Source organism: Channa argus, chromosome 9, assembly GCF_033026475.1.
Source record: "Channa argus isolate prfri chromosome 9, Channa argus male v1.0, whole genome shotgun sequence".
NCBI classification, from domain to species: domain Eukaryota; kingdom Metazoa; phylum Chordata; class Actinopteri; order Anabantiformes; family Channidae; genus Channa; species Channa argus.
The window spans coordinates 27914543-27931211 of NC_090205.1; the positions used below are offsets into that span (position 1 = coordinate 27914543).

General features: G+C 39.6%; 1 protein-coding gene across 5 annotated transcripts in view; it reads left to right on the forward strand.

The window, feature by feature from the left end:
* Positions 1 to 16369, forward strand: part of pde9aa (phosphodiesterase 9aa) — a 28566-nt gene extending 12197 nt beyond the window's left edge. Inside the window, exons 4-17 of one of the 5 annotated variants that reach the window (XM_067515567.1) lie at positions 1025 to 1109; positions 1366 to 1426; positions 2090 to 2164; positions 4143 to 4268; positions 7046 to 7132; positions 7339 to 7443; positions 8395 to 8477; positions 8827 to 8983; positions 9269 to 9382; positions 12932 to 13036; positions 14478 to 14606; positions 15542 to 15637; positions 15725 to 15808; positions 15895 to 16362. In XM_067515567.1, coding sequence (XP_067371668.1) covers positions 1025 to 1109; positions 1366 to 1426; positions 2090 to 2164; positions 4143 to 4268; positions 7046 to 7132; positions 7339 to 7443; positions 8395 to 8477; positions 8827 to 8983; positions 9269 to 9382; positions 12932 to 13036; positions 14478 to 14606; positions 15542 to 15637; positions 15725 to 15772 — 1271 coding nt within the window. In that variant the 3' untranslated portion in view covers positions 15773 to 15808; positions 15895 to 16362. Of the gene's footprint in view, positions 1 to 1024; positions 1110 to 1365; positions 1427 to 2089; positions 2165 to 4142; positions 4269 to 7045; positions 7133 to 7338; positions 7444 to 8394; positions 8478 to 8826; positions 8984 to 9268; positions 9383 to 12931; positions 13037 to 14477; positions 14607 to 15541; positions 15638 to 15688; positions 15809 to 15894 lie in introns of all 5 variants that reach the window. The other 4 variants (XM_067515568.1, XM_067515570.1, XM_067515569.1 and 1 more) reach the window with 4 other exon arrangements.
* The last annotated feature ends 300 nt before the right edge of the window (positions 16370 to 16669 follow it).

Genomic DNA, 16669 nt, shown 5'->3' on the forward strand with positions numbered 1-16669 from the left:
GACTGCCACTAGAAATGTTGATAGACTTTAGCTTCAGTGGGTGATCTTTGCTAATATCACTATAAGACCAGTGAACAGAATCATCCCCGAACTCTCTCCAATGCTTAGAAATTCTCCAGCCACCTGCTCCTCTCAATCTCACTAGTCTTTTCGGCAGGAAGGAGACTGTAGGCCCCATCTCCACCATTGCACATAGGGCGACTGTGGCGCAGGAAGGTAGAGCGGTTGTCCACCAATCTCACAGTTGTTGGTTCAATCCCCGGCTCCTCCGGTCACATGTCGAAGTGTCCTTGAGCAAGACACTGAACCCCAACTTAGTTGCTCCCGGTGAGTGTTGGCCAGCTGCATAGCAGCTCCCCCATCGGTGTATGAATGTGTGTGTGATTGTGTGTGTGAATGGGTGAATGAGAAGCAGTGTAAAGTGCTTTGAGTGCCAATAGTTAGAAAAGCGCTATATAAGTGCAGAACATTTACATAGAAATGTATTGTTGAAGAGGGATATCACTGCAGAATGGATCCAGACAAATCTGAACTTAACTATTTAAGTTTAATATGATATCAAATATTACTTTACTAAACTGAGTAAAATCCAGCTTTTAAATCCCCATGTATTCAGTAAACAGGGCAGCTGTAGCTACTTTGTAGAGTAGTCATCCACCAACCACAGAATCAGTGGTTTGACTCCTGGTCCTCCTGGCTATGAGTCAATGTGTCCCTGGGCAAGTCATTGAAGCTCCGGGTTTTCCTGCTTACTAGTTGTAAGTTGCTTTGGATCGAAAATCTGCTAAATGAATAATTGCAGAAAATAACAGTACCGTGAAAGTTAGGGTGCAGACTTAAAAAACCAAATTCTCTTCCAAAATTGTGATCTAACTTTTTATTGTTATGTATTTATTTTTTCTTAAAACTATTTGCCGATATATTGTAAATTAACAGATACTCCGAACATTTGTAGCAATAAATCTTATCAAGAAGTTAGTGTCAAATATTAACCATTTTAATAAATGACTGTGTTTGCCTGCAGTGGAGGGCATAAAGGTGGTGGAAATTGAGAAATGTTGCAGCGACATTAAGAAGCTTCGTGAGGAGGTGGCGTCCAGAAACAACAGGTAACATCCGCAACAACTGCAATTTTCTTCAATGTAATAGCCAATCTTCCCTGCTCTTTTTAGACTGATGTGACTTTGGGAACTTGTGATGGAAAGACAGTTTTGAAATTTTGGCAAAATAGAGACTAATTATTCAACAGTGTAAATAACCAATAAAGCCTTAATCAGTGTCACTCGCAGTCATAGTATTAGACATGCAGCAAATAGCACAACATGTTTTTCCTTCTTAGTGTCAATTTTACATTTTTTTTTTTAGTAACTTCCTGGAAGATAATAAGAAGCTGATTCCTCGAAGAGACGTGCCCTCCTATAACAAGGTAAGTCTTTCCTAGAAAGTCTCTACCACACACTGTTCACTCCAAAAGAGTCACTGATGTCAGGTGTACTCAGAAATGTCATAACCTTCACTGTGCTTCCAGGAAACAGATAAAACTAATTCTTTCCACATATTTGTTTAGTCAAAAATCAAACTAATTTTGATTGACTGTTTGGTTTTCTGCAAACAGTGGAGATATGAAAGTTGTGAAAATGCAATAGGAAAGATTTATAGATGTTAGGCTAGGCCTATTCCCAGAAATCAGTCGAGTACAGTAGGTCACTGAGATAATGAACTCTACTCAGAAACACAGAGAACCACACCTATGTGTCTTCACTCAGGAACAAGTTGTGTTTCGTGAACACAGTGACCCCTATGATTTTTCTTTTACACTTTGAATAACTTGACACAATTTAACCCTTTTAAATAGTGAATGTCTGTGGGGGGACACAACAGTTAAATTTAAACAGTAAAATATTGGGGATGACATTAATTTTATGCCTGAACAGTAGGTGTAATTCGAAAAACCCTCCTCTGATATCTGACTGTGACAGACCAATGAGGAAATACTGCTAAGTTTACTGAACTCATCTTACCCACAATTCCTCTCTCACTGTGTCCCCTGTCTCCTTTTTACCCATCGATTTTGTTTGTGTCTGCACAGTATCACCTATCTAAGGAGACAATAGAAGCTCTTAGATGGCCTACATTCGATGCCTGGCAGTGGGAACCCAATGAGGTGAGACTTATAGCCTAATTAAAAACTACCCTCTAAAATTGTTTAGTATTAAAGCTAATTATCAAACCATGAGTGTGCTATTAATAATTTGCTCATTTCAGTCAAAAGCCTTAGTCTTGGTAGAAAGAAAGTTTAATGTTTGTCAGTGGCCTGACATGACCTGCTCTGGACTGATGGAACAAAAGCTGGAGATAGACACAGACTAAAGCAGCTCCAGTGAACTGAAAGTGCCTGGATTTTAAAAGGCAATGATGGTGAATACAGCCAATATAAAACTCTTTTATATCCTCATTCAGTTCTTCAGTGGTCAACAATAATTTTTTCAATTCAATTCAACTTTATTTATATAGCGCCAATTCACAACAAAGTCATCTCAGGGCACTTTACACAATAAAGTCAAGATTATAAAGATGTATAAAGAGAACCCAACAATTCCCCCTGGAGCAAGCCATAGGCAACAAAATGGCCATACTTTAGCAATATGTTTGAGGTAATAAACTGCAGATTTGGTTATCAAATCGCCAAGGATTCACCAAGGATTCTGCCATATTGGCTTAAGGTTAGTCCAAGAGAATTAAATGTTGTGGGCAATTTCTCGCTCTGAACCTTTGAACCACCAATAACTAAAATCTTAGTTTTATCTTAGTTTAGCTGCAAGAAGTTATCTGACATCCAGGCACTAATGTCTAAAAGATATTTTAAAATGACATCAATGGCCCCAATTTGTTTAGGAGGCGTTGGTACATAAAGCTGTGTCATTATTATCTATGGTTAGAGATGCCATTTCTCCAAATGATGTCATTTAGAGGTAACACGTACAAATTAAAAAGTAAATTAAAAACTAGTAATCCTAGTTATTTCAGAGGTTTTGGATATGTTTTAACTAGTTTCAACAAAAAATCTGCCAGAAAAATACGATGAAAACCAGTTAAAATCAATTCCAGACAGCCCAATATGATCCTTCAGTCTATTTAAAGCTGCAGTTAAGTCTAGTACAACCCAAACTGAGAGTTTGCCTAGATTTGTCCTGATATCATTAACTACTGACTCTGAAGCTGACTCTTCACTTTGTTGAGTGTGGAAACCAGACTGAAACATTTCTAAATTGCTGGTTGTAATTAGAAAACCTGCTAGCTTCTGCTAGATTGGTTTATAGCTAGTGGGTGTGGATTGATCGGGGCTCCCTTTTTTCCAAACAGTTTTTTTCTGTGGGAAAAACACAAAGTTAGTTGACAATAAATAAAAACCTGGTCAAACATAAATAAAACCTGTTTTTAAAAATGGAGGTTTGAATGTGGTCAAGGGTGCAGGTGGAAGACTAGTTTTGACAGCACCCTCCTGCATCAACCAGGAAGAAATTATCAAGTGTGGTTTCACATTAGAAAGGCTTCACACTAGAAATTGAGTTTGAAAAGTCATAATTGCGGCATGGTATTCAAAGACAGAGAAGGTTCCAAGGTCAGCGTTTCTGCCCTTTATGCTGAGAGGCTAGTCATTTTGGAAAATCACTAGCCACACACAGTGGCTGGTGAGCAAACAAGATAATGACCACCCCTAGGTATAAATGTGACTGTCGATGGTTGTCTGTCTGTTTATGTCCATTTGTTGGCCCTCAGATAGATGGGAGACTTGTCCAGGGTGTATCCTGCCATTTGCCCAATGACAGCTGGTTTTGCCTCCAGCAGTCCCACATAAGACAATCAATGGATAGATGTAATCAAAACTAGTAGGAAAATACTGAATGTAAAAACAGTTGGGACAATGTGAAAAACAGAATTTTATCAACCCATATTTTAATAAAGAACATATCAGATGTTAAAACTGAGATATTATACCATTTCATTGAAAATATTGAAAATGAAACTAATACAAAATGCCTCATAGAAGCCTAAATAAGTCACTTTCCCCCACTGATTTTTTCACCTTCTCTCTCCTTTGCTGCTCTCACTCTGTGCTCTCATTCTCTGTTCCCCGTCAGATCATCGTTTTTGTTTTGTCTTTGCCACTCCATGCAACACCCTACCTTCTGGTTTGCCTGTCTCGTGTTGTCTGGACTTCTGACTCTGGTTATTTGGACTCCGTTACCTGTTTGTGTTGGTCTGAGGTTTGATTTAATTTTCATTGTGTATCTTAGTCGTTTTCTTTGTGCTCGCCTTCTGTTTATGGATCTTATTTGTTTCCTTGTGTGTGTTTGCCCTGATGATGTTTAGTTTTTTCCATGCTTGTAATTTCCCGGGAATCTTTTGTTCAGTTCTTATAAGTTCACTCCTTGGTTTATTAGTCCCATCCTTGTTGGTTTCATGTTTGGTTCTCCTATTGAGATTCTTAGTTTCTATAGCCCTGGTTCATGTTTAGTTTCCTGTGTTTGTATTAAGACCTATATTTGTCCCTAGTTTTTTTCCTGTGTGTTGCTGCCATCACATTAGAAATAAGACAATATTTTCAATGAAATGGTAAAATATTTATCTATTCTGAATAAAATATGGGTTGATGAGGTTTGCAAATCATTGCATTCCCAACTTTGTTTTAAATATGAATAATCTTCTTTAATTTTCCTAAATAATGCCACCACAAGGGGGCACAAGCCAGTGTCCTCTTTTGGTAGTCCCAAGTCTAAATAAATTCAGAGGATTTTGTCAGGGCATCTACAAACACATGCCAAATTAAAAAATGTGATCATGACTTTCACAACAAAGCTGACGTCTATTCTGGATCGGTCGTGTCCCCGGTTAAAAAAGACCCCTACCAGTGCTGCTGACCTACACAGTGCCAGTGGAAATTAGGCTACTGTTGGCCAAAGAAGGAGAGGAGGAAAGTGTGTTTGCAGGCAAAGAGAGTTGAAGAGAAGTAAGGTGGATATACTACTGCAAGGAACCTTGGAGTTATTTTTTTTACCAGGATTTGTCCTTTACCTCAGATATAAAACAAATCTCTAGAACAGCCTTCTTCCACCTACGGAACATTGCCAAAATAAGGAACATCCTGTCTCAAAGTGATGCCTAAAAACTAGTCCATGTTACTTCTAGGTTAGACTACTGTGATTCCCTACTTTCAGTGGTGATTGGTCCAGATCGTAAAGGACTTGTTGGTCAAAGGAACAGAGGTGATGAGAATGTGATGGGCTGGTTTGGTCTTCAGGACAGGAACACAGAAGGACAGATGGTGGTAGACTTTGCAAAGAGAATGGAAATGGCTGTAGTGAACACTTTCTTCCAGAAGAGGCAGGATGGTACTTAGTGTGTCATTGGGAAAGAGGAAAGTGGACAAGGAGACTTGGTGGTGGAAGGAGGAAGTTCAGGAGTGTATACAGAGAAATAGGTTAGCTAAGAAGTAGTGGGATGAAGAGAACTGAAGAAAATAGACAGGAGAAAGGGAGATGCAGTATAGGGTGAAGGTAGAGGTGGCAAAGGCCAAACAAAGAGCATATGAGGACTTGAATGCTAGGTTGGACAGTAAGGGGGGAGAGGTGGTTTTGTACAGGGTGGTGAGAGAGATAGAGATGGGAAGGATGTGCAACAAGTTAGGCTGATTAAATATATGGATGGAAATGTATTGACAGGTGCCAGGAGTGAGAAGTGGGAAGATAGAAGGACAACTTTGAAGAGTTGAAGAAGAGGTGACTGATGTGGAGCAGGAAGTAGTTTCTGACTTGTTTATTTAACGAGATTTTGGACAGTGAGAGGATGCCTGAGGAGTGGAGAAGTGTACTGGTGCTGATGTTTAGGAAAAAGTGTGTAGGGCTGTGGCAACTACAGAGGAATAAAGCTGATGAGCCACACAATGAAGTTGTGGGAAAGAGTAGTGGAAGCTCGGCTAAGGGCAGAGGTGAACATTTGTGAGTACAACAGATGCAGTATTTGCTTTGAGGATGCTGATGGAGAAGTACAGAGAGGGTCAGAGGGAGTTGCATTGTGTCTTCGTACATTTAGAAAAAGTGTATGACAGGGTGCAGAGAGAGGAGCTGTGGTATTGTATGAGGACGTCTGGAGCGGCAGAGAAGTATGTTAGAGTGGTGCAGGACATGTATGAGAGCTGTAAGACAGTGGTGAGGTTTGCTGTAGGTGTGACAGAGGAGTTCAAGGTGGAGGTGGGTCTGCATCAAGGATCAGCTCTGAGCCCCTTCTTGTTTGCTGTGGTGATGGACAAGCTGACAGATGAGGTTAGACAGGAATCTCCATGGACTATGATGTTTGCAGATGACATTATGATTTATAGTGAGAGCAGGGAGCAGATGGAGGAAAATCTAGAGATGTGGAGGTTTGCTCTGGAAAACAGAGGAATGAAGCTTAGCCGCAGCAAGACAGAATACATGTGTCAATGAGAGGGACCAAGGTGGAACGGTGAGGTTACAGGGAGCAGAGGTGAAGAAGCTGCAGGACTTTAAGTACTTAGGGTCAACGGTTCAGAGCAACGGTGAGTGTGGAAAAGAGGTGAAGAGGCGAGTGCAGGCAGGTTGGAACAGGTGGAGAAATGTCAGGTGTGTTTTGTGAAAAAACAGTATCAGCAAGAATGAATGGAAAGATGTTTAAGACGGTGGTGAGACCAGAGATGTTGTTCGGCTTAGAGACAGTGGCACTGAAGAAAAGACAGGAAGCAGAGCTGGAGGTAGCAGAGCTTAAGATGGTTTTCTTAGTGAGGGACAAGATGGATAGGATCAGGAATGAGTACAGCTCATGTTAAAAGTTTTGGAGATAAAGTCAGAAAGGCCAGATTGAGGTGGTTTGGACATGTTCAGAGCCAGTAATAGGCTGTGATCAAAACCAGAAGCTTCCTTTATGTGTCCATCTTAAATTGTATGTCGGCATATATAACACTACACAGTATGGGTTGAAAGAGCTCCCTCAAAAAAAAAAGCCACAACATCTACTATTGTTCTTCCAGATGCTGAGCTGTCTGGAACACATGTACCATAATCTTGGCTTGGTCAAAGACTTTAGCATCAACCCCATCACACTCAAGAGATGGCTGGTGAGAATAAGACTCAAAACAGCGATGTCTGAAAATACAAATGGTTTTACAGGTTATAACAAGGCTCTTCAGACCTAATATCTCTGCGTTTGTGTCTAAATACTTGCAATATCTTCTCATTTTTCTACATTTGTTACATTTGTTTTTTGGGATTGTGACACAGACAACATGACTTCTTGTTTGTGCTTGCTTCTTTCTGTGTGTAGATGTGTATACACGATAACTACAGGAACAACCCCTTCCACAATTTCCGTCACTGTTTCTGTGTCACCCAGATGATGTACAGCATGATCTGTCTCTGCAGGCTACAGGTAATCAGTCTCTCAAAGATCCGTGTGCAACATCAGCCTTCCTTCCACTTCAGTTGTTTTCATGTCAGTTGGTTTATTCATGCTATGCCCATAAACACAGTTTTCTTACTTTGGCTCAACTCTTCAGAGTCTGACAGGTTGTGAAATAACAACATATGAGGTCAAATTAGGAGACAAATCAGCAAAGCATCAAAAACTCGGACTGCAGTTTAAGGTCCCCATCTTTATGGAAATACAAAACCATCGGAGGATTTCCTGAAAGATATGAGAAAAGAAAGCAACCTCTCGTCTAACTCTCAGCAAGAATAACTGTCAGACCATTGCTTAAGCCCCTCAACAAGAATGTAACTTTGAAAATTAATTCTTTGGGGACACACACAACAGACTGAGTCAGATTAGTATACTCTGTGTGTTGTGTTTCTCTCTTGCATCATCTTATAGACACAAACTGACATCAAATGTCTAAGTGTACCACTGACCAGAAGTTGTTAATTGCTTCTTCTTTTTCTGTCTGTATTGTACATGTATCAAATACCTACTGAAATATTATGGTGGCAGAAAGCTACATGTTGTCATCCTTTAGTTGTCATAATCCAGTCTGAGTCAAAAGCTTTGCTGTGAAAATAAAAAAGTTAGGTTTGAGAAGGCTTAGGAAAGAAAGGAGATGAGTAAGAGGAGGCACAGGGGGTGTGACGAAGGAGAGAATATAGAAGGAGAATCTCTCTGATCTCACTTCTCTCCTACTCTCAAGGTAGGTTTAATTATCACAGGACTAATGACTGATTAGGAAGCATCTGCACCACTGACCTGCTAACGGAGCTTCATACACTCTTCACATTCACATGTGGCGATTTGAGGGTGGAACATGTGATCACAGACATCAGCTCACATTACCTTAAAGTAAAAGGTTTAATTGATATTCAGCTAAATTTGTGTTTGTCCATTGTTCAGGAGAAATTATCTCAGCTGGATATTTTTATTCTCATGACTGCAGCTGTGTGTCATGATCTTGATCACCCCGGATTCAACAACACGTAAGACAAACACACAAACGCACACACACACACACACACACACACACACGAAATACAATTTCATTTTTCTCTTATTTATTCTCTGTGTTAATTTCTCTTTTTTACTGCATCACCTTCACTCCATCCATTCCTTTATCATGGGGTTTGTCATTTTGTCCTCCAGTTGTCTCCATCCACTTCCTCTCACTGCTGTCTCCTTATTTCTGTCCCTGTTTTTTTATCACTTCTTCACTTCCTCACTCCCCCCTCCTTGATTATTCTTTTCTTCTCCGCTATCCCACCCATATACATATTCTTTGATGCTTATTTCTTTGTCTTTTTTAATTTTTACCATTCTCTGCTCTTCCAGGTACCAGATCAATGCCAGAACAGAGCTGGCAGTTCGCTACAATGACATCTCCCCTCTGGAGAATCACCACTGTGCTGTGGCCTTCCAGATCTTCTCTCAGCCTGAATACAACATCTTCTCCAACTTTGACCAAGAGGCTTTCAAACAGATACGACAGGTACTATAGGGCTCTGTAGGTGTGTTTGCGTAGAGCTGTACCACATCTGTATTAAGTAGGTAAACTTTTGAGAGCAGAATGTAACAATGTGCCTCTAACAGCACTTATAATAACAGCATTTAAATAACAGTCATAAAACAAAAGATAATAGACACAAAGGATCTAAAATACTGCACAGTTTTATTATTAGTGTCAGTGATGGCTGGACAATAATTACTAGGGTAATATATTATATATACCATCGGTTTGTACTGATAAGCTGTTTCACCTCATGATGCTTCTCAGGGAACCATAACACTGATTCTGGCCACAGACATGGCACGACACAGTGAGATTCTGGACTCCTTCAAGCAGAAAGTTAACAACTTTGACTACAAAGATGAGGAGCATGTCACTTGTGTAAGTACAGTTCACTTCACAAATACAGTGCATCCAGCATGGATTCACAGCGATGACCTTTTTCCTTTTTACCTTACAGCCTTATTACAAAATGGATCAAATTCATTATTTTTTCAAGAAAATTCTACAAGCAACGCCACATAATGACAATGTAATAGAAGTTTGTTTGAAATCCTTGCAAATTTATAAAAAAAAAAAAAAAAAAATGACATGTACATAAGTATTCACAACCTTTGCCATGACACTCAAAATTGAGCTCGGGTGCATCCTGTTTCCACTGATCGTCCTTGAGATGTTTCTGCTACTTGATTGGAATCCACCTTTGGGAAGTTTAGTTGACATTATGGACATGATTTGGACAGGAATACACCTATGTTTATACGGTCCCACAGTTAACAGTGCATGTCAGAGCACAAACCAATCCATGAAGTCACCACTCATTACCTGACCAACACCTTCCCTACTGTCACGCTGTGGGGATGTTTTCAGCGGCAGATACTGGGACGACGACAGGACGACAACCCAAAGCACACAGCCAAGATAATAAAGTGGTGGCTATGGGACAACTGTGTGAATGTCCTTGAGTGGTGCAGCCAGAGCCCAGACTTTGAAGCCCCAGAACCCGATTGAACACCTTCCAGAAGAACAACCATCTCTGCAGCACACCACCAATCAGGGCTGTATGGTAGAGGGGCCAGACAGAAACCACTCATTAGTAAAAGGCAGGTCACAGCCCATCTGAAGAAATCTCAGACCATGAGAAGCAAAAGATGAAACAAAGATTGAACTCTTTGGCCTGAATGCCACGTATCATGTCAGAGGTAACCAGGCACTGCTCATCACCTGGCCAATACCAACCCTACAGGAAAGCATGATGGTGGCAGCATCATGCAGTGGGGATGTTTTTCAGTGGCAGGAACTACAAGAATAGTCAGGATCAAGAGAAATATGAATGCAGCACTGTACAGAGAAATCCTTGATGAAAATCTGTTCCAGAGCGATCTGGACCTCAGACTGGGGCGATGGTTTATCTTCAAAAGGACAACAGCCCTAAGCACACAGCCATCATAACAAAGGAGCGGCTACTGGACAATTGCGTGAATGGGAGGGGCCCAGCCAGCTCCCAGAGTTAAACCCGACTCAACATCTCTGGAGAGATCTTAAATAGCTATGCACGGACGCTCACATACATGTGATTTATTATTTATTTTTAATACATTTGTGTGGTATTGTTTGTTTTGGAATTTTGAGGAAAATAATGAATTTGATCCATTTCAAATAAGGCTGTAGCATAACAATGTGGAAAAAGTTAAGCACTGTAAATACTTTCCAGATGCACTGTAGGTCACAAGGTGCAGTCACAGCTGTAGTTCTGTTCTGCAAAGTCAAGTAAAAAATACAGTATATGGACTGTAGGTAGGCTCAGTGGGCTTGTTCGAGACTGTGCCTGGAAGCGGAAAAGAGCAGGCGGTGACAAAAAGTGCAGTCAAGTGGGAAAGTATCCCAACTTTTTATAAATAGTAAGGGTATCATCTTTAAAGGAAGTTGCAAGTACTTACATCCAGTGAGGTCCAATATTCCATATTAAATAAAATGTCACCAGATTATTATTAAAAATTATGTATACACTCTTCATAATCTGTTTGCTATTGGATCTGACAGACACTAAAAATGTTACGCAGGTGATCTGTGTTTATAGTTTAACCTGACTAGTGTTTTCCATGAAATGAATGATAAGAATCTTCCCATCCCACTTATCACAATATATATTAAATACTTAAAACATTAACATTTATTTCATATACTATAGAACAAATGATCTGGAAAAATAACTGATGTTTTATAATAAACAAAAGAGGAAACATGTTTATAAAACATCAAGTTGTTGCAACATATGAACCAATTAGCTGTTAGTTTGGAGCCAGGTGTTTCCCATCATGCTCTAAAGTTTTGCAGTTTGTTGGAAAGGAACTGCGGCACCTGGCTCCTAAACTGCAGCCACCTTTATCTCGCAAAGTTACTGTTGCCTACATATGTTGGAGCAAATTAGGATCAAGTCGGAGAGAAAAATAAATAACCAAGGGTGATTGAATTTAAGCAGAACTTGCTCATCTATAACAAGTCCATTGATTGACAGCATCAGTACAAAGAAAAACTTTCAACTAAATTCAATTCAACTGTATTTATATAGCGCCAATTTACAACAAAGTCATCTCAGGGCACTTTACAGAATAAAGTCAAGATTATAAAGATGTATAAAGAGAACCCAACAATTTCCCCTGGAGCAAACCATAGGCAACATTAGAGAGGAAAAACTCCCTTTAACGGAAGAAACCTCCAGCAGAATCAGGCTCATAGTGGACGGACATCTCCCTCGACCAGTTGGGGTGAGTGGAAAGTGAAGAGAGAAAAGAACAGAGCAACAAAAGCAACAACAAAACATCGGGCAGGTTGGTAGGACCAGTAGCTGCACGCTGGAAGACACACAGCTTCAAAGCTGGGGACACCTGCAGAAAGGGACAGAGAGAGGGGGACAGAGAAGGACAAAGACACACAGACACACAGAGTTAATGTCATACAGTGGTGACAATTGCGGGGTGAGAGGAGAGGAGAGATGGTCAAGAGGAGGAAAGGAGCTCAGTGCATTGGGGGGTGGGTCCCCCAGCAGTCTAAGCCAATGGCAGCATAACTATAACTAACTATAAGCTTTATTAAAGAGGAAGGTTTTAAGCCTAGACTTAAAAGTAGAGAGGGTGTCTGCTTCCCGAATCTGAACTGGGAACATCCAACAATAATTGTTGGATTGACAGTGAACATTAAGCCCAAAGAAGACAAAATACGATACTTGAATCGATTAGTCCCCAAACCATCCAGTGAATAAGCTCCTGTTTGAAAAATGCAGAATGAAACTATATCTGACCAGAAAAGAACCTTAGTGACCTTAATCAGTTTCATGTGTATGATGCATTCTTCCCAACAATAAAAACTGTTTTCGAATGTGTACATTTTGTTTTAATATTTTCTTTTATAATTTCTTTAGTCTTCAGACTAAGGTATACAGTACAAAATCAGTACTACTTTTGATATTATAAGTTCTTTTACTGATCATATTTCTGTACTTTTATTCAATAAACTATACCTGAATGTAGTATTATTCTGTGGTAATACAAATTTTACACGAGTGAAGGTTCTGCTTACTTCTTCCAACCTGAAAAAATTGTTATATACTGTATTGTATTTTTACTATAACAAACAAACAAACAAACAAACAGAACACTTCTGTCCCCCAAATACTTTAATGATCAGATATATTACAGAAGAAAAATCAGTTCATTCTTTTAGCTGTGTATCTAGATAGCCTCATTTGAGTTGACAGAAAAACGTTGTTGCTGGAAGATTAATTTACTAAGGTAATGATGGCTCTAAACTCTAATACTGTCCTATTTGATCTTACCAGGTTGTCAGCTATGAAGTAAGCTTTGCAGTGTTTTCATAGAGCACCTCTTTATTCATACTGACATTTGCCCTTTGTCCCTGTGCTCTGTGCAGCTGAAGATGGTGCTCATCAAGTGCTGCGACATCTCCAATGAGGTGCGGCCCATGGAGGTGGCTGAGCCCTGGGTCGACTGTCTACTAGAGGAGTATTTCATGCAGGTGCATTCACCTATCTTTGGAAATATTTCTTATTCCATTTTGAAGCCTGAAATTTCTTTTAGGAATGAAACATCATGAGAAGCAATTGATTCAGGAGAATTCTCAGAGCAACTCAATGTCTCATTAAAGAGGTGTGGTTGACCTCGTTGCTAGGAATGACGAAATGTTTTAAAAGCTATTGCAATTAGTTGATAGAAAAATACATTGTAGTAAACTCGCTTAGAGTTTGTGGTTCATGCTGTGAGCACAATTACTGTTTCTGTTCAGTTAATTTTTTGTTGTGAACATCATTATAGTTATGTGGAGTTTGGACTTAACCAGATATGTAATGTATACATGACATAACTTAGGACTTGTAGCAAGCAATTACTGACCACCACCCAGTGTGATCCAGAAAGTCCCCCCAGGGCTTAACTTTTTCCACATTTTGTTATGTTACAGCCTTATTTCCTAAATGGATCAAATTCATTATTTTCTCTTAAAATTCTACAAACAATACTCCATAATAAAAATGTGAAAGAAGTTTGTTTGAAATTCTTTGCAAATTGCTTAACAATAAAAAATGAAAAAATTGCATATATGTATTTATCCTTGGCCTTGCCATGACACCCAAAATTGAGCTTTTGGACCAATTGACCATGAAGTTACCACTCACCACCTGGCCAATACCTTCCCTACGCTAAAGCATGGTGGTGGCAGCATCCTGCCGTGGGGATGTTTTTCAGTGCCAGATACTGGGACAATGACATATGAATGCAGCATTGAAAATCTTTTCCAGAGCGCTCTGGACCTCAGATTGGAGCGATGCTTCATCTTTCAAACGGACGACAACCCTAAACACACAGCCAAGATAATACTGGCTATGGGACAACTGTGTGAATGTCCTTGAGTGGCACAGCCAGAGCCCAGACTTGAACCCGATTGAACATCTCTGGAGAGATCTGAAAATGGCTGTGTACCGATGCTCCCCATTCAAACCGATGGAGCTTGAGAGGTACTGCAAAGAAGAATGGGAGAAACTGCCCAAAAATAGGTGCCAAGCTTCTAACATCATACTCAAAAAGACTTGAGGCTGTAATTGGTGCTAAAGGTGCTTCAAGAAAGTATTAAGCAAAGGCGGTGAAGAACTTATGTACATGTGATTTTTTTCCTTTTTTATTTGTAATAAATTTGCAAAGATTTCAAACAAACTTCTTCCAGATGACACCATCTGGAGGAATTTTAAATCATTATAAGTTTAGATGATGTCATTTGGAGGAGCTCTGCAAAAGCAGGTTGATATATTACTTCAAAGGGGGAAACTACTACTACTACTACTCTTGGTTCAAACTTCAAAAGTACTCACGAATTTTTAAGTATCATTGTAGATTCATGTTTTCTCTTTCTTCTGTTAATAACGACCTGGAAAGTGATGATATGTCTGTGTGTGTGTGCTGCTCAGAGTGACAGGGAGAAGGCTGAAGGGCTTCCTGTCGCTCCATTCATGGACAGAGAAAAGGTCACAAAGCCGACAGCTCAGATTGGTTTCATCAAGTTCGTCCTCATCCCCATGTTTGAGACTGTAATGAAGGTGAGTTCATTTGTTTTTTTATGTTCCAAACTAATATATACTGGTATATTATTATGTACTGACCTATCAGCACATTAAGGGTTAAAGTCCACTCCGCCTTTACCAACAGTGACATTTAACCCTTACGTTTAGGGTTAATTAGGCCGAACTTACCATTGTTTAAAATACATTATTTTCTCCGTGGAGTACTTCTACTTATGTACTTTAATTACAATTAGTCAACTCAAGTGGCTTTTATTGTCATTTCTACTATACACAGTGGTTCACAGTACACAGTGGAAACAAGATAACGTTCCTCCAGAACCATGGTGCTACAAAAAAACACAAGCTATGTGAAGTTCATCGAGTGCAACCAAGTGCAAACAGTGCAGATGAAACAAACAGTACAGACAGACAGTGTAGACAGACAACACAAGATAAACCAGGACAGGAAACAAAACCTAAGACCGCGTCGACCAGTAAACCTATTATTATCGATTATACAGTACAGTACAGTCAAGTGTGCTAAAGGTGCAAAAAGCAGCATGTAAACAGTGTAGTGCGGTAAGTATAGAATAATATAAATAAATAAATAAATAAATGATGGTGAAATTAATTGAGATGAGTAATGAATGATGAGTGTGTGTTAAGTTCGGGTTGTACGAGTGTGTGTGTGTGAGTTCCATGTCAGTTCTGTGCATTGAGCAGCCTGATGGCTTGCGGGAAAAAACTGTTGCACAGTCTGAATGTGGTGGCCCGAATGCTTCAGAACCTCTTTCCTGATGGCAGGATAATTAAGATAACCTGCTTAGTACTTTAGTAGTTTACATAGTACTTTTTACGTGGTATTTTTTTTGGGGGGGGGCAATACCTTTACGGACTTTACGCCAGGTGTATGGGTATTTTAATTCACTTTGTGATGATACTGACACTTGGATCTCGTTTGTGTGTACTAGCTGTTCCCACAGATTGAGGAAGTGATGGTGCAGCCACTCAGACACTCAAGAGACCGATATGAAGAACTCAAACAGATCGATGATGCTATGAATGAGGTTGGAGGATTTCAAAGTGTGTGTTAATGCAAATGATTTGTCCTTGTGTAGGTCGTGACTGATAACAAGTCATGTTATCATCTTCAGATGCAGAAAAAGAAAAGTGAGAACTTTACCACGAGTGGGAAGAAGTAAAAGATGTGGGCAAGGTAGGAAGGAAGAGATCTTGCTGTAAGTGTTTGCTGTGAGTGTGTGCATACTGTATACACAGATATGACTGGCTGTTTGCTTTATGAATCCAATCTAATCTGTTTCAGTACCAGTGAGTGTAGAGTACAAGAGTGAAACTGAGGGTTCAGACCTGTTAGTCTGTTACTGGCTTTTCTCTCCCCAACTCCACCTGCTGAAGGGCAGAGAAGCACCAGGATGATCTGAGAACACTGTCATTTTCCAGGGTGTTGCAGAAAAGTGATGGAATGGTTCACACAGTGTTATAAACTACTGATGGACACCAGGACCAGTTAGTCCAAAGCCTTTTTTTTTAGGGAATGTCAGCATTTGTACAGCAAAGACTACTACAGTGAACAATTTATTTAGATACATATGTTTCATTGGCTTTTTTATGTGAAATTAGTTGTTTTTTTACAGATTGTACAATTTTTTGTGTGACTTTTTTTCCTACTTAAAAAATGTATTAAAAAAACTATGTCAATAACAAACCCTGTCTGGATTGATGATTGAGGTCTGATTCTTGTTGAACTTCATTTGAAAATAAATCATAGCTGTTTTTTAAAGAGCATTCAGTATCATGACTCATTCATTTTGATGGGATCTGTCATAATATGATTTACTGCAATAACCTGTAGCATAATAAAGACACTATTTTATGTATATGGTTCTATCATACCATCACTGCCTTTATGATCATCAGTGAGTTTTGCCCAGGGCAAAAAAGGTCTCTTTTGCCTCTTGCTTGTTTGTCGTGCCAGTACACAGCCCAAACACAAGCAAAAACAATACTGCAGTAGTATGTTTATGTAGGTGTATATGTTGATTTACAGTTCTGTAAAAAAAGGGTTTTAGTTGAGATGG